This window comes from Callospermophilus lateralis, chromosome X (genome assembly GCF_048772815.1).
Source record: "Callospermophilus lateralis isolate mCalLat2 chromosome X, mCalLat2.hap1, whole genome shotgun sequence".
Taxonomy (NCBI): domain Eukaryota; kingdom Metazoa; phylum Chordata; class Mammalia; order Rodentia; family Sciuridae; genus Callospermophilus; species Callospermophilus lateralis.
Window position 1 is genome coordinate 124,793,567 of NC_135325.1, and position 17,700 is coordinate 124,811,266.

The following is a 17,700-nucleotide window of genomic DNA, read 5'->3' on the forward strand; positions in this document are numbered from 1 at the left end:
TCGCCGCCATCAAGGTCCTTTCCTTCCAGACTCCTGGGCCGGCCTCAGGGGCCTCTCTCACCCCAGGCCCTTGCGACATCCGGGAAGTCACCTCACACCTTTGTCCCTACCTTCTGAGAGCCCCACACCATTGGCCCCCGCAGAACCACACGCCAATCCCACCTCCACAGGCCTGGTGGCGCCTCACCTCAGGGTCCGAGATCTTTAACCCTCACTTAGCTGGGCGACCCGCAACCATGAAGATCCTCTCAGAGCCTTGGTGTCCTCCTAGTGGCAGCAGCCAGCCTGTTGTGGGTAGATGCCTCACTTGCTGATTGGCTGAGGCAGTGCGCATGCGGGAGGCGGGGTCGCTTGGAGCCACGCCCCTGAAGCTCCGCCTCCCGCCACCGAGGAAAGGGGCGGTGCTGTCATGGGCTGGGGAACCTGGGGCCCTGTGGCGCCAAGCCTTGGCAGCACCTAGTCATGCTCCTGACCCCAAGAGGACAGGGCATCGAATGAATGACAGCGAGCCCTGCACCTCATGCGGGAAGGACAGGCCAGTGGACAGCACTGCCGTCTCCCTTACCCACCTTCTCTGCACAGGAGGCGTCTTCGCCATGACCATGGTGTCTTGGCCTCCCTTTCCCTGTTCTAGGAAGTGGGGGTATGCATGCTGGATGGAACCTGAATACTTAGGCAGCAGAGCCATCCTTCGAGCTACTTTGTGGCATCACTATTGATGCTATCGTGTTGCACATACTCTTCTGACAATTCTGCTTTTGTTCAACATTGGTTCCCCACCAGACTATTGCACTACCATATTGTGCCCTACAGCCGCTACCCTCGTGTTGCCTGTTCTGGCATGTGCCATTGTGGGTACCTCAGGGCTCTTCAGCCCCTTTCTTGTTAGTATACTGCTGGGCAGGGCTCCCGTAAAAGAGTTGTTGCTGTTATTTAAATTAAGTATTGTTTTTCTTTTTTATATTTATTTATTTATTTTTAATTATAGTTGGACACAATACCTCTATTTCATTTATTTATTTTTATGTGGTGCTGAGGATCAAACCCAGGGCCCTGCACATGCAAGGTGAGTGCTCTACTGCTGAGCCACAAACCCAGTCCCTAAGTATTGTTTTTCAGTAGGTATAGGATGTAGTTTGTAAGATGAAAATGTTCTTGATATCTACAGTACAGCACTTTCTGTAATTAATCCTGTATTGTACACTTAAAAAATGTCTCATATGGTAAATTGCCATTTAAGTTGTTGTAAGGAGACCACTAAGAAAACACTGACTGAATTTGAAACAATTGGACAGTTTATCACCTGGCCAGGGACTGATTCCTGTAGAGACTGAAGTTCTGTGGGAGAACAGCAATTTCCTGGCTTGTATCTTGGGAATTTAAGGATGAAAATCATAGCTCAGGGACTTTACTTAGGGTCATGCAAGCAGGCCAATCACAGAAGCTAAAACAGCAGTTAGTAGAGCAACTCAGACAACCACATCTTGGGTTGTTAGAAAGGTGTTAGACAACCTTATCCTGGGTTCAAGCAGGTGGTCAGCAGGGGCATGAATCTATTTCAAAGTCATATAGTTCACCAGGACCATCAAATCCTGGGTTGACTGCATTTTGTGGGGTACAAAGTACAGAAGACAATATAGACAATTTAGCAGAAAACAGCTTTCATTTTGTTTTCTCAGAAATGGGTCCTGCAGTTGTCTCTTCACAGAGCATTAACAGAAAAACTAAGGTGGAGTCTAGAACAGATGACATGCAATCCCTACGGCCATACCTGCCTGCTCCTATAGCCATAGTGACTCCTTTCTTGCTACTGCAGCAAGGAGGGAACTGTTACAAGTAATCAGGTAGTTTTACCACGGCAATTGCTTTAAACAACCAATATTAGTCTATAACCTATACCTATAACTCATATTCTTATTGACCTTATTGATTAGTCCACACCACAACAAAGTGTTATTTCTCTTCCCAATATAAAGGACAGTTGAAGTGTGATTTCTGCAGGTGATGGCTCTGCTTATTACCTTGTTTATGCTGATAGTTTTGTGATTGTATGTATGTGATCAAACTAAATATAGTTTATATTAGATATATGTTGTATATATATTTGAATATCAATTACATCTCCTTCTAGCTGTTTAATAAAATATAAGGAGGCAATACAAGACCCTGAGAGTGAAAAAATTCCACTCCTAAAATGTTTTACTGTTTTTAATAGTTGCTTTTGTTACTTTATGGAACATAATTTTCAAAAATGGCTTCACTGAGGTCTACTGACTTATACTGAACTGTACAAGATGCACCATTTGATAGTCAAAACATCACCCTAACCCAACCAAATCAGTGACAGTTCTGCCACCCACAAAGGTTTTTCCAGGCCTCCTGTATAATTCTTTTCTCAAACACTTCCTTTTACTCTAATATGCTAGCAATCACAGCTGTTTTCTTCTACAAGAGATCATAATTATAATTCTCAGCAAACCCTTGTGGCTCTGTTTCACATCTCTGACCTTGTGATCTACAGTTGAGTGCCTTCTTTATGTGTTTGATATAGTGTGGACTGCAGTGCACAGAGCCTTGGGAGCATGCCCTACATTTTAAAGAATGGATCTTGCCAACAGAGCCATGGACTTGAAACCCCATCCCTGGAAAGCCATGGGGCCCAGACCCAGAGACACTGCAGGACCAGGGACATCCAAAGGAGTATGGATAGGTCTATGATAGACCCAACTTGATTTTCTCTTAAAATTGGGAGCCATCTTGCTACAAAGCCATGAAAAGCTAATTTTGGCTTTACTATAAATTACTGAAAATTCTGAATCTGCTTGGAATGCCTGCCTGTGCCTTGAACTTACCCATGCCTGGCTCTCTGACCAGATAGCAGCCCTCTGTGAAACTTTAGTGACGCCTCATAAATCTTGGCCTTCTCTGGCCAGATAATGACCCTCTGTGAGGCTCTAATGACCTTCATAAATTCTGATGCCGGGGCCAGCAAAAATGTTATGCTCGTCAAAGTTTCGTTATCTGTAACCCCCCTTTGTGTAACTTTCTGGGCTATAAAGCTGGACTGCAAGAAAGCTGCGGGGCTATCTTGTTCCCATGGTTTTGGGTGGGAGAGGCAGCCTGGCCAGTTGAAATAATAATCTTGCTTTAATTTGATTTTAATTGGAGTCAGTGGTCTTTTCTTGCATCCTGGTTTAACACTTTGGAGGCCCCAGTGAGATGACCCTGCCAGACCAGACCACAAGAGCAGACTGCTAGAAATTCTAAAGCCAGCTTTCGCTCCAGGGCTCCAGTCTGAAGAGCTACTCTAGGGGGTGTGCACCTTGAGATGTTCCAAGGCCTCGGAGTGAGCCTTCAGTCCCCAGAGTACTGCACTGAACTGTCACACTAAAACAATTAGCAAGCACCTGGTGGAGGAGGCCTCTATAGGTAAGTTGTGCCTTTATAACATCTGTATTCGGTTAAGGGAGATCTCTTCTGAAGACAGAGAGGTGGCCTGGCGAGGCTCACATATACTCCTGTCTGGGACAGTAACGAGATATTGTTCGGTCCTCTGTTCTGTTCTGTAGGGAATTCCTCTGGAAGGATAGAGAGGTGCCGACGGGCACACACGTGCTCCTACCCTGGAGCTTTAGCAAGACGTTGCATTGCTCCTCTGTTTTTCTGTTTTGGTGCTGGGTTTCTGTTTTGTTGTGTTTTGTTCTGTGTTCTATATGGTTTTTTTGTTTGTTTGTTTCTGTGCCTTTTGTTGTGTGACTTCTGTGGTAAAAACTTAAGGATATTGGACATGAAAATAGGTAATAAGCAAGTAAGCCTGACACCTCTTTGAACTGTGTTTTAAGGAACTGCAATGAACTTTACCCCCCTTTGTTAAACAGAATGTGAGAAGCCCCTAGTTGGTTGCCTGGAGCACACCCACTGCACAGGGAAATGCCTGCTGGGGATCTGAATATCTGAATATCTCCTAGATTAACAAGTGAAACTCCTTTAAAACCCCTTGCCCCTCTAGATCAAGAGAGTCACAACCTTTGGGGCAGAGTCCCCTGTGTTTCTCCTTTGTTAGCAAAGCAATAAACCCCCCTTTTTCTTTTTCTCAAAACCCTGTCCTCTTTATTAAATTGGCATTAATTGGCTTCAAGGTCAGGAACTGAACTTCAAGGTCAGGAACTGAACTTTCAAATTTTGACACCTCAGAGGGAACTCTAAAGGAGCCCCGGGGAACTTTTCGAGAGCTGACTACTGAAATGTTAGGAGATATGGAGCATGCCTGGGGTGGAACCTAACCAGAGGAGTTAATCCTGTAAGTAAAAGGAGGGACTGAGGGACTTCCAGCAGCTGCTGAAGCCTTTTTGCTTTGGGAAACTCCCTCCTTCCTTCCCTGCACTGTAAGGATTATGCTACCTCTGTCTACTTAAAAAAAGAAAAAGAGAAAAAGAAAAAGGGGACACTAAATGCAGTAAAGTCACCACCGAGACCCTTGATTTTACATTTCAGGTTGCCCCTCTGTGAAAACATTTGGTCCACTCATGGGGACATCTGTGGTGCCTCTGGTGTAGGAATCAAATGGGAGTTAGAAACTTGGGGAGATTTTTCTCTTATCTGCTCTCTTTTAAAGGTTCCTGTCTGTCAGCCATAGTCTGGAGCTCCTTTCTGTCTATCCTGTGTCTTTGTTTCTGGCCCTTTAAGACGTGTGCAATAATGTGTTGATATTATAAATTGTTTCTTGGGAATGATCTTGGCTGAATGTGTGTCCAGAAGATGATGTTTTATTGTAACAATCTGGTATCTGAATGGGTTTTTGAAGCATTGCACAATCTTGTACTTAAAAGTTGGGTTTAGGTAATTGTTTAGTTTATGATTTCAGATAATTCATGCCAGAGAACTTAAATACTTAGGATGGAAAACTAAATAACTCTACTTCCAAGTTGGCAAGTAACTCCCAATCATTCAGTTTTTTTTTTTCACCAATTTTTGAATTTGGTAGCCTGGGAAAATGTCACTGTGTTTACCAGTGCATTAATTTGGACAAGGATAGTAAATCATAGTATGGTATCTGTTCCCCTCAGTGTGTAGGGCTTGGGGAAAGAAAGTGTTGGATTGGGGGTTGGTCTGGCTTATTAAAATGATGTTGAATAGCAACATTCTTTGCTGAGAGCCATAGCCAAGTAGGTATGATGCATGGCAGTTTTGGTTGAAAGGAGACCCCAGCAAGCCATTCAGATGATAATGATTATGTTAAGATGTGCATTCAATTGGAGATTAGACCCCTGCTGTCCACCTCTGCCTGCTACTTTGGAGCTCGGGACTCCCGGAGAGTTCCCATTGGTTGGGGAAGTGCGGTAGGAGGGAATTCCGGAGGAGGCATTTCCTTTTGGTGTAGTGTGTCCTGGGAGAAGGCCGCGTGCATGGCATTCGCGGGAGTTTTGGAAATAAAGTTTGTTCCTGCTTGAGTGGCTCATGATTTTGTGCCCAGCCAGACTGCGGCAAGTCTTAAAAATTTTTAAAGCTTAATTTTGTATATAGATGGTAGTGTGTGGTTCTCTTTAGGAACTTCAGAGCAAAGAAAGTAGCTTAATGATCCTGAAGGGATTTCTTCTGATGGTAGCTTTTATATTATCAAGTAAGATCCTATTTTCAGTTTTGTGTGAGCAAGTTTTTCTAGTGTAGAAAAAAAAAATTTTCCTTTGACAAAACAAGATGTAAAGGTATAAAATTTTGTAAGTTGTATCTTAAACTTGTATCATAATTTTCAACATCAGAACCTGAAAATTATGACTTAAGGTTAAAATGCCTTAGGCATGAGGTGTCTGCTCAGAATAGCAGTTTTCCCTGCTCCTTCCTGACCTCAGCCAGGACTTACATTGAAATGCAAATGGAAGAAACCTGCAAGCTCAGTAGGAGACTGATCTGAGGCCCAAGGAAAAAAGAGTAAAGGTGTGTTTTACCTGAACTCAAATTAGTTTAAACCAAAAAGTAAATTGTATGGTATTTACTAATTACTGGCCGTTCATTTTTTCTAGGACTCTTGATTTTTCTTAGATTCTGTATTTTTTTTTTTTTTTGAGCTCATGATTTTGATCCTACGGATCTAGGTCAATGTTTTTCTGATCAGTTCTTTGATCATTTGTGGGGTTTTTAAACATTGCAATGGAGATTACACCTGCGAAAAGCCACAAGGCTTTTACTACTGTGTTATGTGTGCACACTTGTGTTATGTGTTGTATGTCTATATGTACATATGTCTGTATATCATATATATGATATACAAATTAACAGATATAAGGAGCACTCATAAAAAATTTTAAAAAATGGATCCAAAGATCTTTAATTCACGTGATTTAAATGGTTCAATTTAAATTGGATAAACAGATAAAAATAAATGTCTTTAAATTTAAGCTGACAAGTTTTTCTAGGTGTTCAAAAAACTAATAAAACATTAATGTCTATAAAATGTCTAATATGCCTTGGTTTTAGGACTTTCCTTCAACAACAACAAAAAAATGGCTAATGCTGTTTAATACACTTGTCTAATATTTTGATAAAATAAGTAAAGTAATTGATATGGGATTACTCATTCATGAGTACTTTTGTTAGATATCTGATTGATTTACTAAGGTCTGTATAAGTTTTTTTTTACAATCAGTCATGTGTTAAAAAGAAAAAAAATTCTTAAAACATAAGTTTACCCATAACATTGTGTTTATTAAGTTTTATTTTTTTTTTCTAGAGCAAGCATCCATAAAAATTAAACAACTGGTTAAATAAGAACTGTTATTTTAGAGCATTGTACTGTCATTTCTTTAAAAGCTAAACTTGGTTAATATAAAAACATGAATGTAATTGTGATGCTATTAATGTGCTCATAGCTTCCAGGTATACAAATCTGTATGGCAGAAGCTTTAAAAAAGCATTATATCAAGCTGGTGTTCTAAAGTTTTATGGTAATTTTAAGCTTAAAAAACATATTGGGGATTTTTTTTTTACCTGTTATCAATAAGATATGTAAAGTTCTATATTACTTTTTACATTGGGGAACAATTTAAATGTATTTTTAAGTTGATGAGAGCCTAATCTATATAAAGGTTAATATTGTAAAGCACAAAGTATTTTGCTACCTTTTCACAAAAGTTAAATATTTTCAGCCTTTCTTTAATTCATGTTTTAAATGTGATATCATATGGTGTTAGCTAATATTCATGTGACCTCAAACAACTTATGTAAACTTTGTAAAATGATATTTAAAAGGTAAAGATCAGCTTTAGAACTAGAACACTTAAGATTTATAAAGAGCCCTGCCTTACCTGAGAATAGGCTCTGTGTCCCATCTTACTACATGTGAGAATGACTATGAAAGCAGTAGGCCAGATTTTAGTTCATTTAAAGTTATATTCAAAAGGTTTTTTTTTTTTTTTTTTTTTTTTTTTTTTCTGTCAGGATTACTAGGATCTCAATCAGGGGATATAATGTATAACTCAGCCAAACTTCAAGGTAGCTATTACACGAACTAAATAAGTTTTCACTATTATTAATTTTATTTTGTAGGTTTCTTATAAATGGTCTAAAGATTGCCTGTTAATGTTTTGCAGAGGTACTGATTTAAGAACACACAACCTGAGTTGATTTAAGATAATAAGTTGTCACCTACAGGATAGAGAGATAGACATGAAAGCCCTGTACTCTGGTGAGATTGATTTGCTGGGTGTTTAAGATTAAGATTTAAGGGCTAGGGATGTGGCTCAAGCGATAGCACGCTCGACTGGCATGCATGAGGCCTGGGTTCGATCCTCAGCACCACATACAAACAAAGATGTTGTGCCCACCGATAACTAAAAAATAAATACTAAAATTAAAAAAAGATTAAGATTTAAAATTAAAGTAAATCAAAAGGGCCAAGAAAACCAATATTTGGCTCTTGCCCTCTGAGTCAGTCTGAATCCAGGGAACAGGGGACTTCTCTAAAGAGCTTTGCAACTCTGGGCCACATAACCTCCCAATCAGGGAGATCAATGAGACCACTGGAGGACAGAAAGCCAGTCAGTGCATTTGCTATGAAGAGGAGGGTCATCAGAGAAGGGAGACATCCCTGATGCTTTCAAGGGAAGCCACATGGTCAAACAAGACCTGGACCCATCCTAGCGCAAATGGCACTAGCAGAACCGAGAAGCTGCTCTCAAGTTTCCCCAGGAATGACTCCCATAAAAACTCAGCTGACTGTTAACAGTAGATAGAAACAAAAGTCAGTTTGACTGCTTCATCTTAAACACTTAGCAAAGACAGTTAAAACCAAAACACAGCCATCCCTGGACATTTTAAATAATAATAATAATAATCATTATTATTATTATTTAAGATATACACCTTATGTTAGCCTCCCAAAATAAGTAAGACTGGAGGCTACAAAGAAGGATTCTCAGACAGAAATGCCTGGTAACTATAAAAAGAGACTATCAAGAGGAGCTGCCAGAGGCAGAGGTTTTTAGTTTAAGTTCTACAGATATTTCTAACCTACACAGGTAGGCTTGGTGTTTGCTACTATGATTATCCTGCCCTGAGCAACAAAATTAAGGGTTTCTCTATTAGCCACAGAGGTCATACTAGTAAAAGGATTTTATAAGATCAGATGATATTAAATTATTAAACTATATCTTATGGAAAAGGACATCTGTAACACTAAAAGTTTAATGTTGTGTTTACATTCCTCATAACTTTAAAAATGTTAAAGATTTACATTTCTATATAAAGACCTTGTCCACTCTGGCCTTATTATGGAGACAGCTTCTCCTGGTAAATATATATATATATGCTAACTTCTCAGCCCTCACACCTCCTGGTGAGAGGACTTCTACTATACAGCGACATGTTCCAGCTGCTGCAACATTTATTTAGTACTCATGGTTTTTGTTTCTCTCATAGAAGAACCCATCCCCAGATGACTTTACAACCTGTTCTTCCCCAACCAGACTTCAAACCAAAGTGAATTCTAAAAGGAAACTCACATCCCTCACACCGTGCCCCCTCACGTCACCCCGCTCTCAGCTCAGAAGAAGCCAAAATGAGTGACGCCCCTCTTCTTACAACAATGGAGCCAAAATAAATAGACTGTCAATATAAATAATTAATTAAGTCAGGTCAAATCAGGGAGACCGGTTATGGGTGAGTTCAAAAAAGTTGGAGACTGTTACCTGAGGGATTAAAATTTCCCTACCCTATCAAAGATTTGAAAGGGACACATAAGAAAAGGGGGGAATGATAGACCCAACCTAATTTTCTCTTAAAACTGGGAGCATCTCACCACAAAGTCATGAAAAGCTAATTTTGGCTTTTCTATAAATTACTGCAAATTCTGAACCTGCTTGGAATGCCTGCTTGTGCCTTGAACTTACCCATGCCTGGCTCTCTGTCCAGATAGCAGCCCTCTCTGAAACTGTAGTGATGCCTCATAAATACTGCCCTTCCCTGGCCAGATAACAACCCTCTGTGAGGCTCTAATGACCTTCATAAATTCTGATGTCAGGCCAGCAAAAATGTTATGCTCGTCATAGTTTTGTTATCTGTAACCCCCCTTTGTGTAACTTTCTGGGCTATAAAGCTGGGCTGTGAGAAAGCTGTGGGGCTGTCTTGTTCCCACCATTTTTGTGGGGAGAGGCAGCCTGGCCAGTCGAAATAATAAGCTTGCTTTAATTTGATTTTAATTGGAGTCAGTGGTCTTTTCTTGCATTCTGGACTAACAGTCTACAAGGAAGCCCTAGTAACTGTGGGGACCAAACTGCCTCATCGGAGTCCGTACAGTGGGACCTCATCCTCACCAAGACTGAGAGGTACAGCACTGAATGAAGAAGGATTTTTCTTGACCCTTGAATTCTAATGGCATTTACCCCATTAGATTTTTGACTGGGTTCATATCTATCACTCCTTCTTTCTTTCACTATTCTCCCTTTTAGAATGTGAATGTGTATCCTGGTGAGACAATAAGAAAGGCCTGATTTCTCATTCATGTCTCTCATCTTTTTTTCCACATAAATATTTACATTTATTTCACATATGCAGTTTACACACTCATTACTGAACAAAACTGGAATGGAAACAAATGTACAAATACCATTAATAAGCATCATCAAATAAAATAACTGGCACTAGTGTTATATCATGTTTTTCATCTTTAATGAGAAACAGTAAAGTCTTATTTATGCCACTTGTTTTCTTTAAAGCTTGTAATATGACTTTCCTACAGATGCTGCATGCACAGGATTACCAGCTCTGACATTCCTAGGGTGGCAATATTGAGCACCTCTGCCATCTTTTGTGAACCCAGTGGAAACAGACTCAAGACACGTGAGTGGATCACCATAGGGAGCATAGTGCCTGGTGCTGAGTACAAAGAGCAGATGAGATGTGCACAGAAATACTAAGCCATGTGCAGCAGCCCTCATCAACTTAGTGAGATCCAGTTTCAAAATAAGATTTAAAAAAAGGACTGGGGATGTAACTCAGTAGTAAAACACCCCTGGGCAATCCCCAGTACCATAAATAAACAAGCAAACAAACAAACTGAATAAATTTCTTTTATTTCTATATACTGTAAAGTCTATAATGTTAACAGCGTATTTATCAACTTTTGGCTCTGCTATAGAGATAATTCATACAAAGGATTATGTTTTGAAAGCTTTGGTTTATTTGGTGCTGAAAGTGCTTGTATTGTGAGGTGTGCAATTAATTATTTGTTATAGATGGACACCATGAGTATTGATAAATAGCTATTGGTAGTAGGTCTTGATGTAAAGTCATATCCTTAGTATTGTATTACTTTCTAGTTGTAATATTTTATGAGAAACACTGCAGTTACAAATAAACATCTTTTACAACATCCATGAAAATATTTAAAAAGTGCTCTTATGTATATTCATTTACTTATGTAAACCTGGAATTCTTATAACCATGAACACTGTCTCTTAGTAAAATATAGTTAAAAGCATCACCCACTGCATGATTTATAAATATTTTTATTATAGTATATTTATTTCTCGCTCTTTGACAGACTTTTTAAGTAAAGTACTTTTGTGTATTTTATGAAATGAACTCTAACAATATTCCATCCTAGGAGTGTCCTTTGAATTAGAGGACATTTAATAAATTATAAAATTTGACTCATTAACTGCTTCTCAAGAGGAAATTAAATTATTTTTTATGCTTCTTTGTATACATTTTTAAAAATATAAATTATTTTGACTATTAGAATTTTTATCTAATTTAAAAGGTGACCTGCAGTTTGATAAATGAGAAGTGTATTACTATTACCTAAATATGTTCATAGAATATAAGTGAGCAAATCTTGCTTTTAAATGATGACTGTTTTATAAATTTTAAATGTCTTTCCAATATTGCTGAATCAACATTTCCCATATGGGTACAAATATATGGGAGCAAAGTAATTTTCAATAGCCACTTAATGAAAATTTATTTTATATATAGCTGACATCACACAAGCTCTTCTTGCTAGAAGAAAACGGTTTGAAATGAATACAGATGCTTCTCTCAAAATTATTAATGAAAATATTGAGCATATTCGCAAAATACAACAAGAGCAAAGGTAAAGTTTTGTTTTGTTTTTGGAATTACAATACTGGTATGTGTGTGTGTGTATACATATATGCATACATATATGTGTGTGTGTGTGTGTGTGTGTGTGTATACATATAACTATTCATGCATAAATCTTTGCACTCCAATTATCACCATGCATTTATTAGAATCTCCAGTTAAAAATGTGTTTTGTAGCTGGGTGTGGTGGCGCACACCTATAATCCCAGCAAATTGGGAGACTGAGGCAGAAGGATTGAAACTTCAAGGCCAGCCTGAGAAATTTATTAAGACTCTGTCTTAAAATAAAAAGGGCGGGGGTGTGGCTCAGTGGTAGAGGGCCTCTGGGTTCAATCCCTGATATGACAAAATATTTTGCTTGATTTTCTCTAAACAGATAATTTTCGAACCTTAGTTTCACAGTACTGAAGTATATTACCTAGAAGACAATAAGATTACCTCTTTTGCCTTTGAGATAATAGTATTTTCCCTATAAAGTTGATTTATATAAATTTATTATAATATGTTAACTGAATATAAGACAAATGTCCAATCATCAATCCTGTGAGTGTTAACAGTATTCAGTTATATAGAAAAGGTAATTCATATTGCAAATAATTTATGTTTTTAGCTGAATTTCATTCTCTGCTCTTTTTGCAAAATTAATTGTGGCAATAAGGAGAAATAGTTAAGAGAAATATTCCTGTCTGGAAGTGTTACACAGTGAATGGATATGTTATCCACATTAAATCTAACTTCTAATGCCAGAATCTATGTTATTTAGTAAGAGGAATTGAAAATTAAACTGCTTTTATATCAATTAAGTATTTGTGGAAAATTTATACTGCAGTCCTCAGTTTTCAAGCTGTTAAGCAGATGAACTAGCTTCTCTAGTAGTCACTTAGGAATAAATATTTTTATAATGAGAGTAAATCATTTTGCTTTTCTCTTTCTCATGAGAAGATTTTAGCTACTTTTATTTTCCTTTCATGGTATAAATTATGTGAAATTATGTCAATCACTTTTGTTTTGAATATATTTTTCATACTTTATGCAGTATGACCATGTTCATTATTATGTTTTACAGGCAGAATCTTCATTATAAATATTCTCAGCAATTTCTGCCTTTGTTTCAACAGTGGGACATAGAAGTACAGAAAGCTGAGGAGCAAGAAGAAAAACTAGCTGTTGGTATCAGGCTTAGCTTTATGATTAATCTATTATATCAAAATCTCAAGTAGCAACAGTTCATGCAAAAATTCAGGAGAGAAGGTAGAGGACTTAAGGCTAGCTGGGCAAAGGTGGGTGGAAGATGTGGTGATGGGAGACAGGACTTCCTGTTAGGATTGCTTGTGTTTCTTCAGAGAAGTGGTGAGGTCATCATCTGGGACTAAGGATGGGGAGCAGATGCTGCTTTTAGGACAAAAGAGAAGGCAGGGAATTGTTTCTTGAGAGTGGTTCTGTGGACAGACAAGGGAAATAGAAATGCCAAGAGGCGATAGGGTTCAACTTAAGTTCATAACATAGTGATCATGACTTTACAGCGGGAGCAGGCAGCTTGGCTTGGCAGAACGTGTAGAGAGTTGGATTTGAGAGGTTTGGGTTTATCCAAGTACATTAATGAAGGGAGAAGGGGTCACAGTGTATAGGCAATGATGGGTGTCTGATGACTGACTATGGAATGTCATCTGGGACTGAGAAAAGTGAGGACATGGGGACAGCATATTAGACAATGAAAAGTGCTCCATTCGAGGGAATTTAGGTCTTTTAAGACTATTGAGCCACAGTATTGAAGAGAGTGACTTACAAAGGTAGGGAAGTAGTGGCTGAACGTTGTAAAAATGGAGATATGGTGCAGTACAGTGGTCAGGAGCCTGGACTCTGGAATCATACTGTTTGGGATCCAAAAGTATTTCAGGTAGCTGCTCACTGTGAAACCACCAGCAAATTATTTATATCTGTGCTCTGTTTTCTTTTTAGTGAAAGAGGACACACTAAGAGTATCTACCTCACGAAGTTGTTTTGAATAGTAAATGAGTTCTTTTTTGATGAGTTAGTTTAAAATGCTTCGAAACAGTATTTTAACATAAGTTTCCTATATATCTTTGCTGTTGTTTGTATTATGTAGATTCTGCAGTTATTGAGCATGAAAAATCTAGAGTTTGACTCTGGGAGTGGCAAGTAGGGAACAGTATGAAATTATTGTTGGAAAGTGGGTCAAGGAATAGAGAGGCTTGCATCACTGGAAGTTCCAGCCCTGTGTATATTGAAATGAGCAGGAATTAGTATTATTTTTGAATATTGGATAAGAAGAAATATTCCCTTCTTAATTTCTGCTAGGTAGGACTTTAGATTTTGTCTGCCTGTGGTAAACAGATTATTAGAAGTGTCATCTGTTGAATTTGAAATCAATAATTAAATACATTTATTTGAATATTGGTAAAAAAATGTCCTATTCAATGAGTGATACAAAAGATGATTTTATTATTTTGTTTGGGTTTATTGGAGTTGAAATGCAATTATTTAAAATTGGATATAAACAGTAAAACAAATTAACAGTTATTAATTTAAAGTGTATTTCTTTCAACTAAGATTTATAGATTTGTTTTTAAAATGTTAAATTTTATTCAAATTTTATCACTTTTCATTTTATCTTTTTAGAATATGTTTCAAGAGCAAAGAAAGCTTTTTCTTCAATCTAGAATTATTCAGCGTGAGAAAGTTAAAGAAATTAAAAATTTGTACGAGCAATTGCTAAAGGTCTGTTGTGTTGTACTTGGAGGAAACAGTACATTCTCATCAAATACAATATATATGTAGAATTACAAGACTGATTGGTTCTTTCTGAATTTATGGTGAAGCAGTTTGATTATGTATTTAAAAATTGTTAATCATACTCTATCTCAAATTTATTTTTCTAGAATTACCATACTTTTTACATGAACTTTTAATTTTAGAAACCATTAATAGTTGTGAGAGTTATTTAAAACAGAAGTAAAATTGGGAATTTTACCTAGAAATATACATTTTGTCCATAACATTGATGCTTTATTAACACTATAATGATGTTTTTATGTTCAAATTGATAATATATAGTGAAGAGCAGCAAGTCGATAAATCATTTCTACTTTTCTTTTACTTGTCTTTTATGGACAGCTTTCATTAAATAGGAAGTAGGCAAATATAACTCTTTCATTTTCTAGTGTAGTTCATAAGTGTTCTATGGCATATTTATTTATAGAATTATTAATGAGTAAGAATGGTTTTATGTTCCAACTTACGATTACCAGGATGAAAAAACAGGTGGAAGATTAACCCTTTGTGAATTGAGAATGTTCTTCTGTCATATTTGCGCATCAGCTAATTTTCCTCAATAACATTGGCCTCTTATTCATGTAGATGCATATTATTTAGGAGTTAAAAATCCTTTGGGGGGTTCTTTTTAATAGTCCCTTTAAGATGTACATTAAAATGTCACTCTTAACTAATTGAGGTGTTTCAGTAAATAATTAAATTATTCTAAAAATTCTTTCAGGAACTTCAGAGTCATCTGTATACAAAGCACTTATTTAGAAAGAGCTTGCAAGTTGAGAACATGCAGCTCTAATGTTCCCTTAGAACCATTAACAAGTTGGTATGAAGAAGTAAATAGAAAAGTTTTCTTCTAAATGTTATTGATAAATGTTAATAGTTATGGTAGGAACTTTATTATTTAGCCTCCTGAATTTAATTATCCTTCCCATCCAGTTATCAGTAGGTCCTGTAGTCTTACCCCTGCTGTGGCACCTTTTTTTTTTTTTTTTTTTTTCCTGTGCTGGGGATTGAACCCAGAGCCTGGCCCATGCTAGCGGACCTTTTATTGCTTTAATTTCTGCTGTTGCTGCCCTAGTTCAGGACTTCATTATTCCTTGCCTGTAATATTAAGTACTCTTTTTCTGAGTTCTCTCTTCTCGATCCATCCTTCAAGATTTTGTAGTATCATCTTCCTAAAACATGGCGCTTCCTTCTTCTAAAACTATCAGTGGCTTCCCCTTCTTAATTCTGTTATTCTGATACCCTCTTCCATGTGCAGGAACTCACCATTACATTTCCTCATTTTGCTTATATTCTTCCCTTACAGTATTTTTAACTTCTTTTCTTTACCTATTGACATTTTATTATTTTGCCCTCTAAATCTCACTGAACCTCGCTTGTCACCCTCATACCCCAATAAATTCTTCTTCCATACCTATTTTAAAGTTTTTATATTATTTCTGTTTAAATGTTTGCTCATATATATGAATACAGAAGAGATTGTAGTCATTTTTTAATTCTTCCACAGCATGTAACCCAGTACTTTTTCCATAGTGTACTGGATGTCACTATTGAATGAATGATAAATATTTAGAAGGGTCATATGATAGTCTGTTTTATTCTAAGGAAATCATGTTACATGAACTGTTAGTGATAACAAATGAGTCATTACCCCGTTAAGAAGTGTGGCATTTCATAATGCAGGTCTACCAGTCTCTTTCTATGTCTGTTCCATGTTGACAACTGCTCACCAACCCATTTTTGTAAACTAAGTACGTGATTGTTGTTCCTCTCATATAAATATTCTTCCACTCAGATCTGACATTTAAAAAATTTCTTGGGGCTGGTGAAGCAGCTCAGTGTGAGCACAAACCTACCATGTTGAAGCCATAGGGTTAGTCCTTGGCACTGCAAAAAAAAAGTTAAGGGGATATTTATATCTGCATATATTAATTATAATTTCAGTTTGAATTAATAGCAAACTCTCTGAATATCAAAAGTTGTTACTTTTGAAATTTAATTTACACATTTGGAATATGAAATAAGAAGTGGAAGCTTCTAACTGAAGTTGACTTTTTTTGTTTTAGAGTATCAAAGACCTGGAGGAGTATCATGAAAGTCTTGTTATTGGTGAACAAAGTAAAGTGAAAAAAGAAATGGCTGAGTTGCAGGAAAAAATTCTTAGGGAGACTGTAAGTAGCTTGTATTTAATATCAAAACCCAAGAATTGCTATAAACCTTGGAATATTTTAAATATAGAAATATGTATAACAGCTATCTAAATTTCCTTTTTTGAAACAGCAACAGCAAGAGGTGGCAGTTGTTGAAAAGTCTCTTCACTCTCTGTTATACTGATGGCTCTGAAGAAAAAACTCAAACCTACGTTACCTACAGTTAAAAAACTCAAACCTAAGTTACCTAAGTTAAATATAACATTAGTTACAACAATAGACATTCTAATATAATGCAGTACATGTTTGTCATTTTGTTAAACACAAGATGCTCACTCTGTTAACTATCAATTGAACCCTAAACGGTTTTGTAAGTAGCAGCAATTACAAAGTTGTACATATCAAACTTCTAGCCCTTTGGCAGTAATGGTGACTTCTTCTCTAATGCTTGCAAGTACATTTTAATAAAGATTATTCACTTTAATATTTGGCCTCAGTGAATCGATATCAGTCCCAAAACATGGACATTTACATTATTTATTCCTTGAGGAAAAAAAGACAAAGTCTATTTTACCTGTGTACCCCTTTGTATTGATTCATTAGCTTACAAAGCCAATTCCAATGCAAATATGATTTCAAAAGAAAATCAACTCGATGGTCTTATAAAATTATTAAACACACTACATCTGTGTTCTTGAAAGAATTAAACTGCTAAAAATGATTCTGTCAACTGAACAAGATACAAAAACGTCAGTGCTGAACTTTGTGCTTATGGTTGTAGCATTTCCACAAAGATATCCCAATTTCATTTACTTGGTTTTGCTCTACCCTCAAATCCCACTTGTCTTACAATTGATTGAAAGTATTTTATTAACATGTAGTTATTCTTAATTATTTGGGGTTTAACCATCTCTTTTAAAGTGATCTAAAGTGCTCTGTTTCTGAAGTTTAATACTCAACAAGCATGTGGAAGTTTAAATGTACATGCATTTAAACACTTGAATCATTAATTCTCATAGCTGTCCTTTTCTCATTCACTTTTTACATTTAGCAACATAAAAATTTCATTTGGAAATATTTTATTTTAAAAACATGAATAACCTGTAATCCCAGTGCTTGGGAGGCTGAGGCAGGAGGATCACAAGTATAAAGTTAGCTT

At 37.0% G+C, this 17,700-nt stretch overlaps 1 protein-coding gene across 1 annotated transcript; it reads left to right on the top strand.

Annotated features, from left to right (window-relative positions):
* Positions 1 to 332: 332 nt before the first annotated feature.
* Positions 333 to 16,725, top strand: LOC143638730 (synaptonemal complex protein 3-like). Its single transcript, XM_077106536.1, has 7 exons — positions 333 to 605; positions 9,942 to 9,960; positions 11,470 to 11,587; positions 12,665 to 12,764; positions 14,239 to 14,337; positions 16,458 to 16,562; positions 16,672 to 16,725. Exons 1-7 carry the CDS (start codon positions 333 to 335, stop codon positions 16,723 to 16,725), a joined length of 768 nt encoding a protein of 255 aa, XP_076962651.1.
* Positions 16,726 to 17,700: the final 975 nt, after the last annotated feature.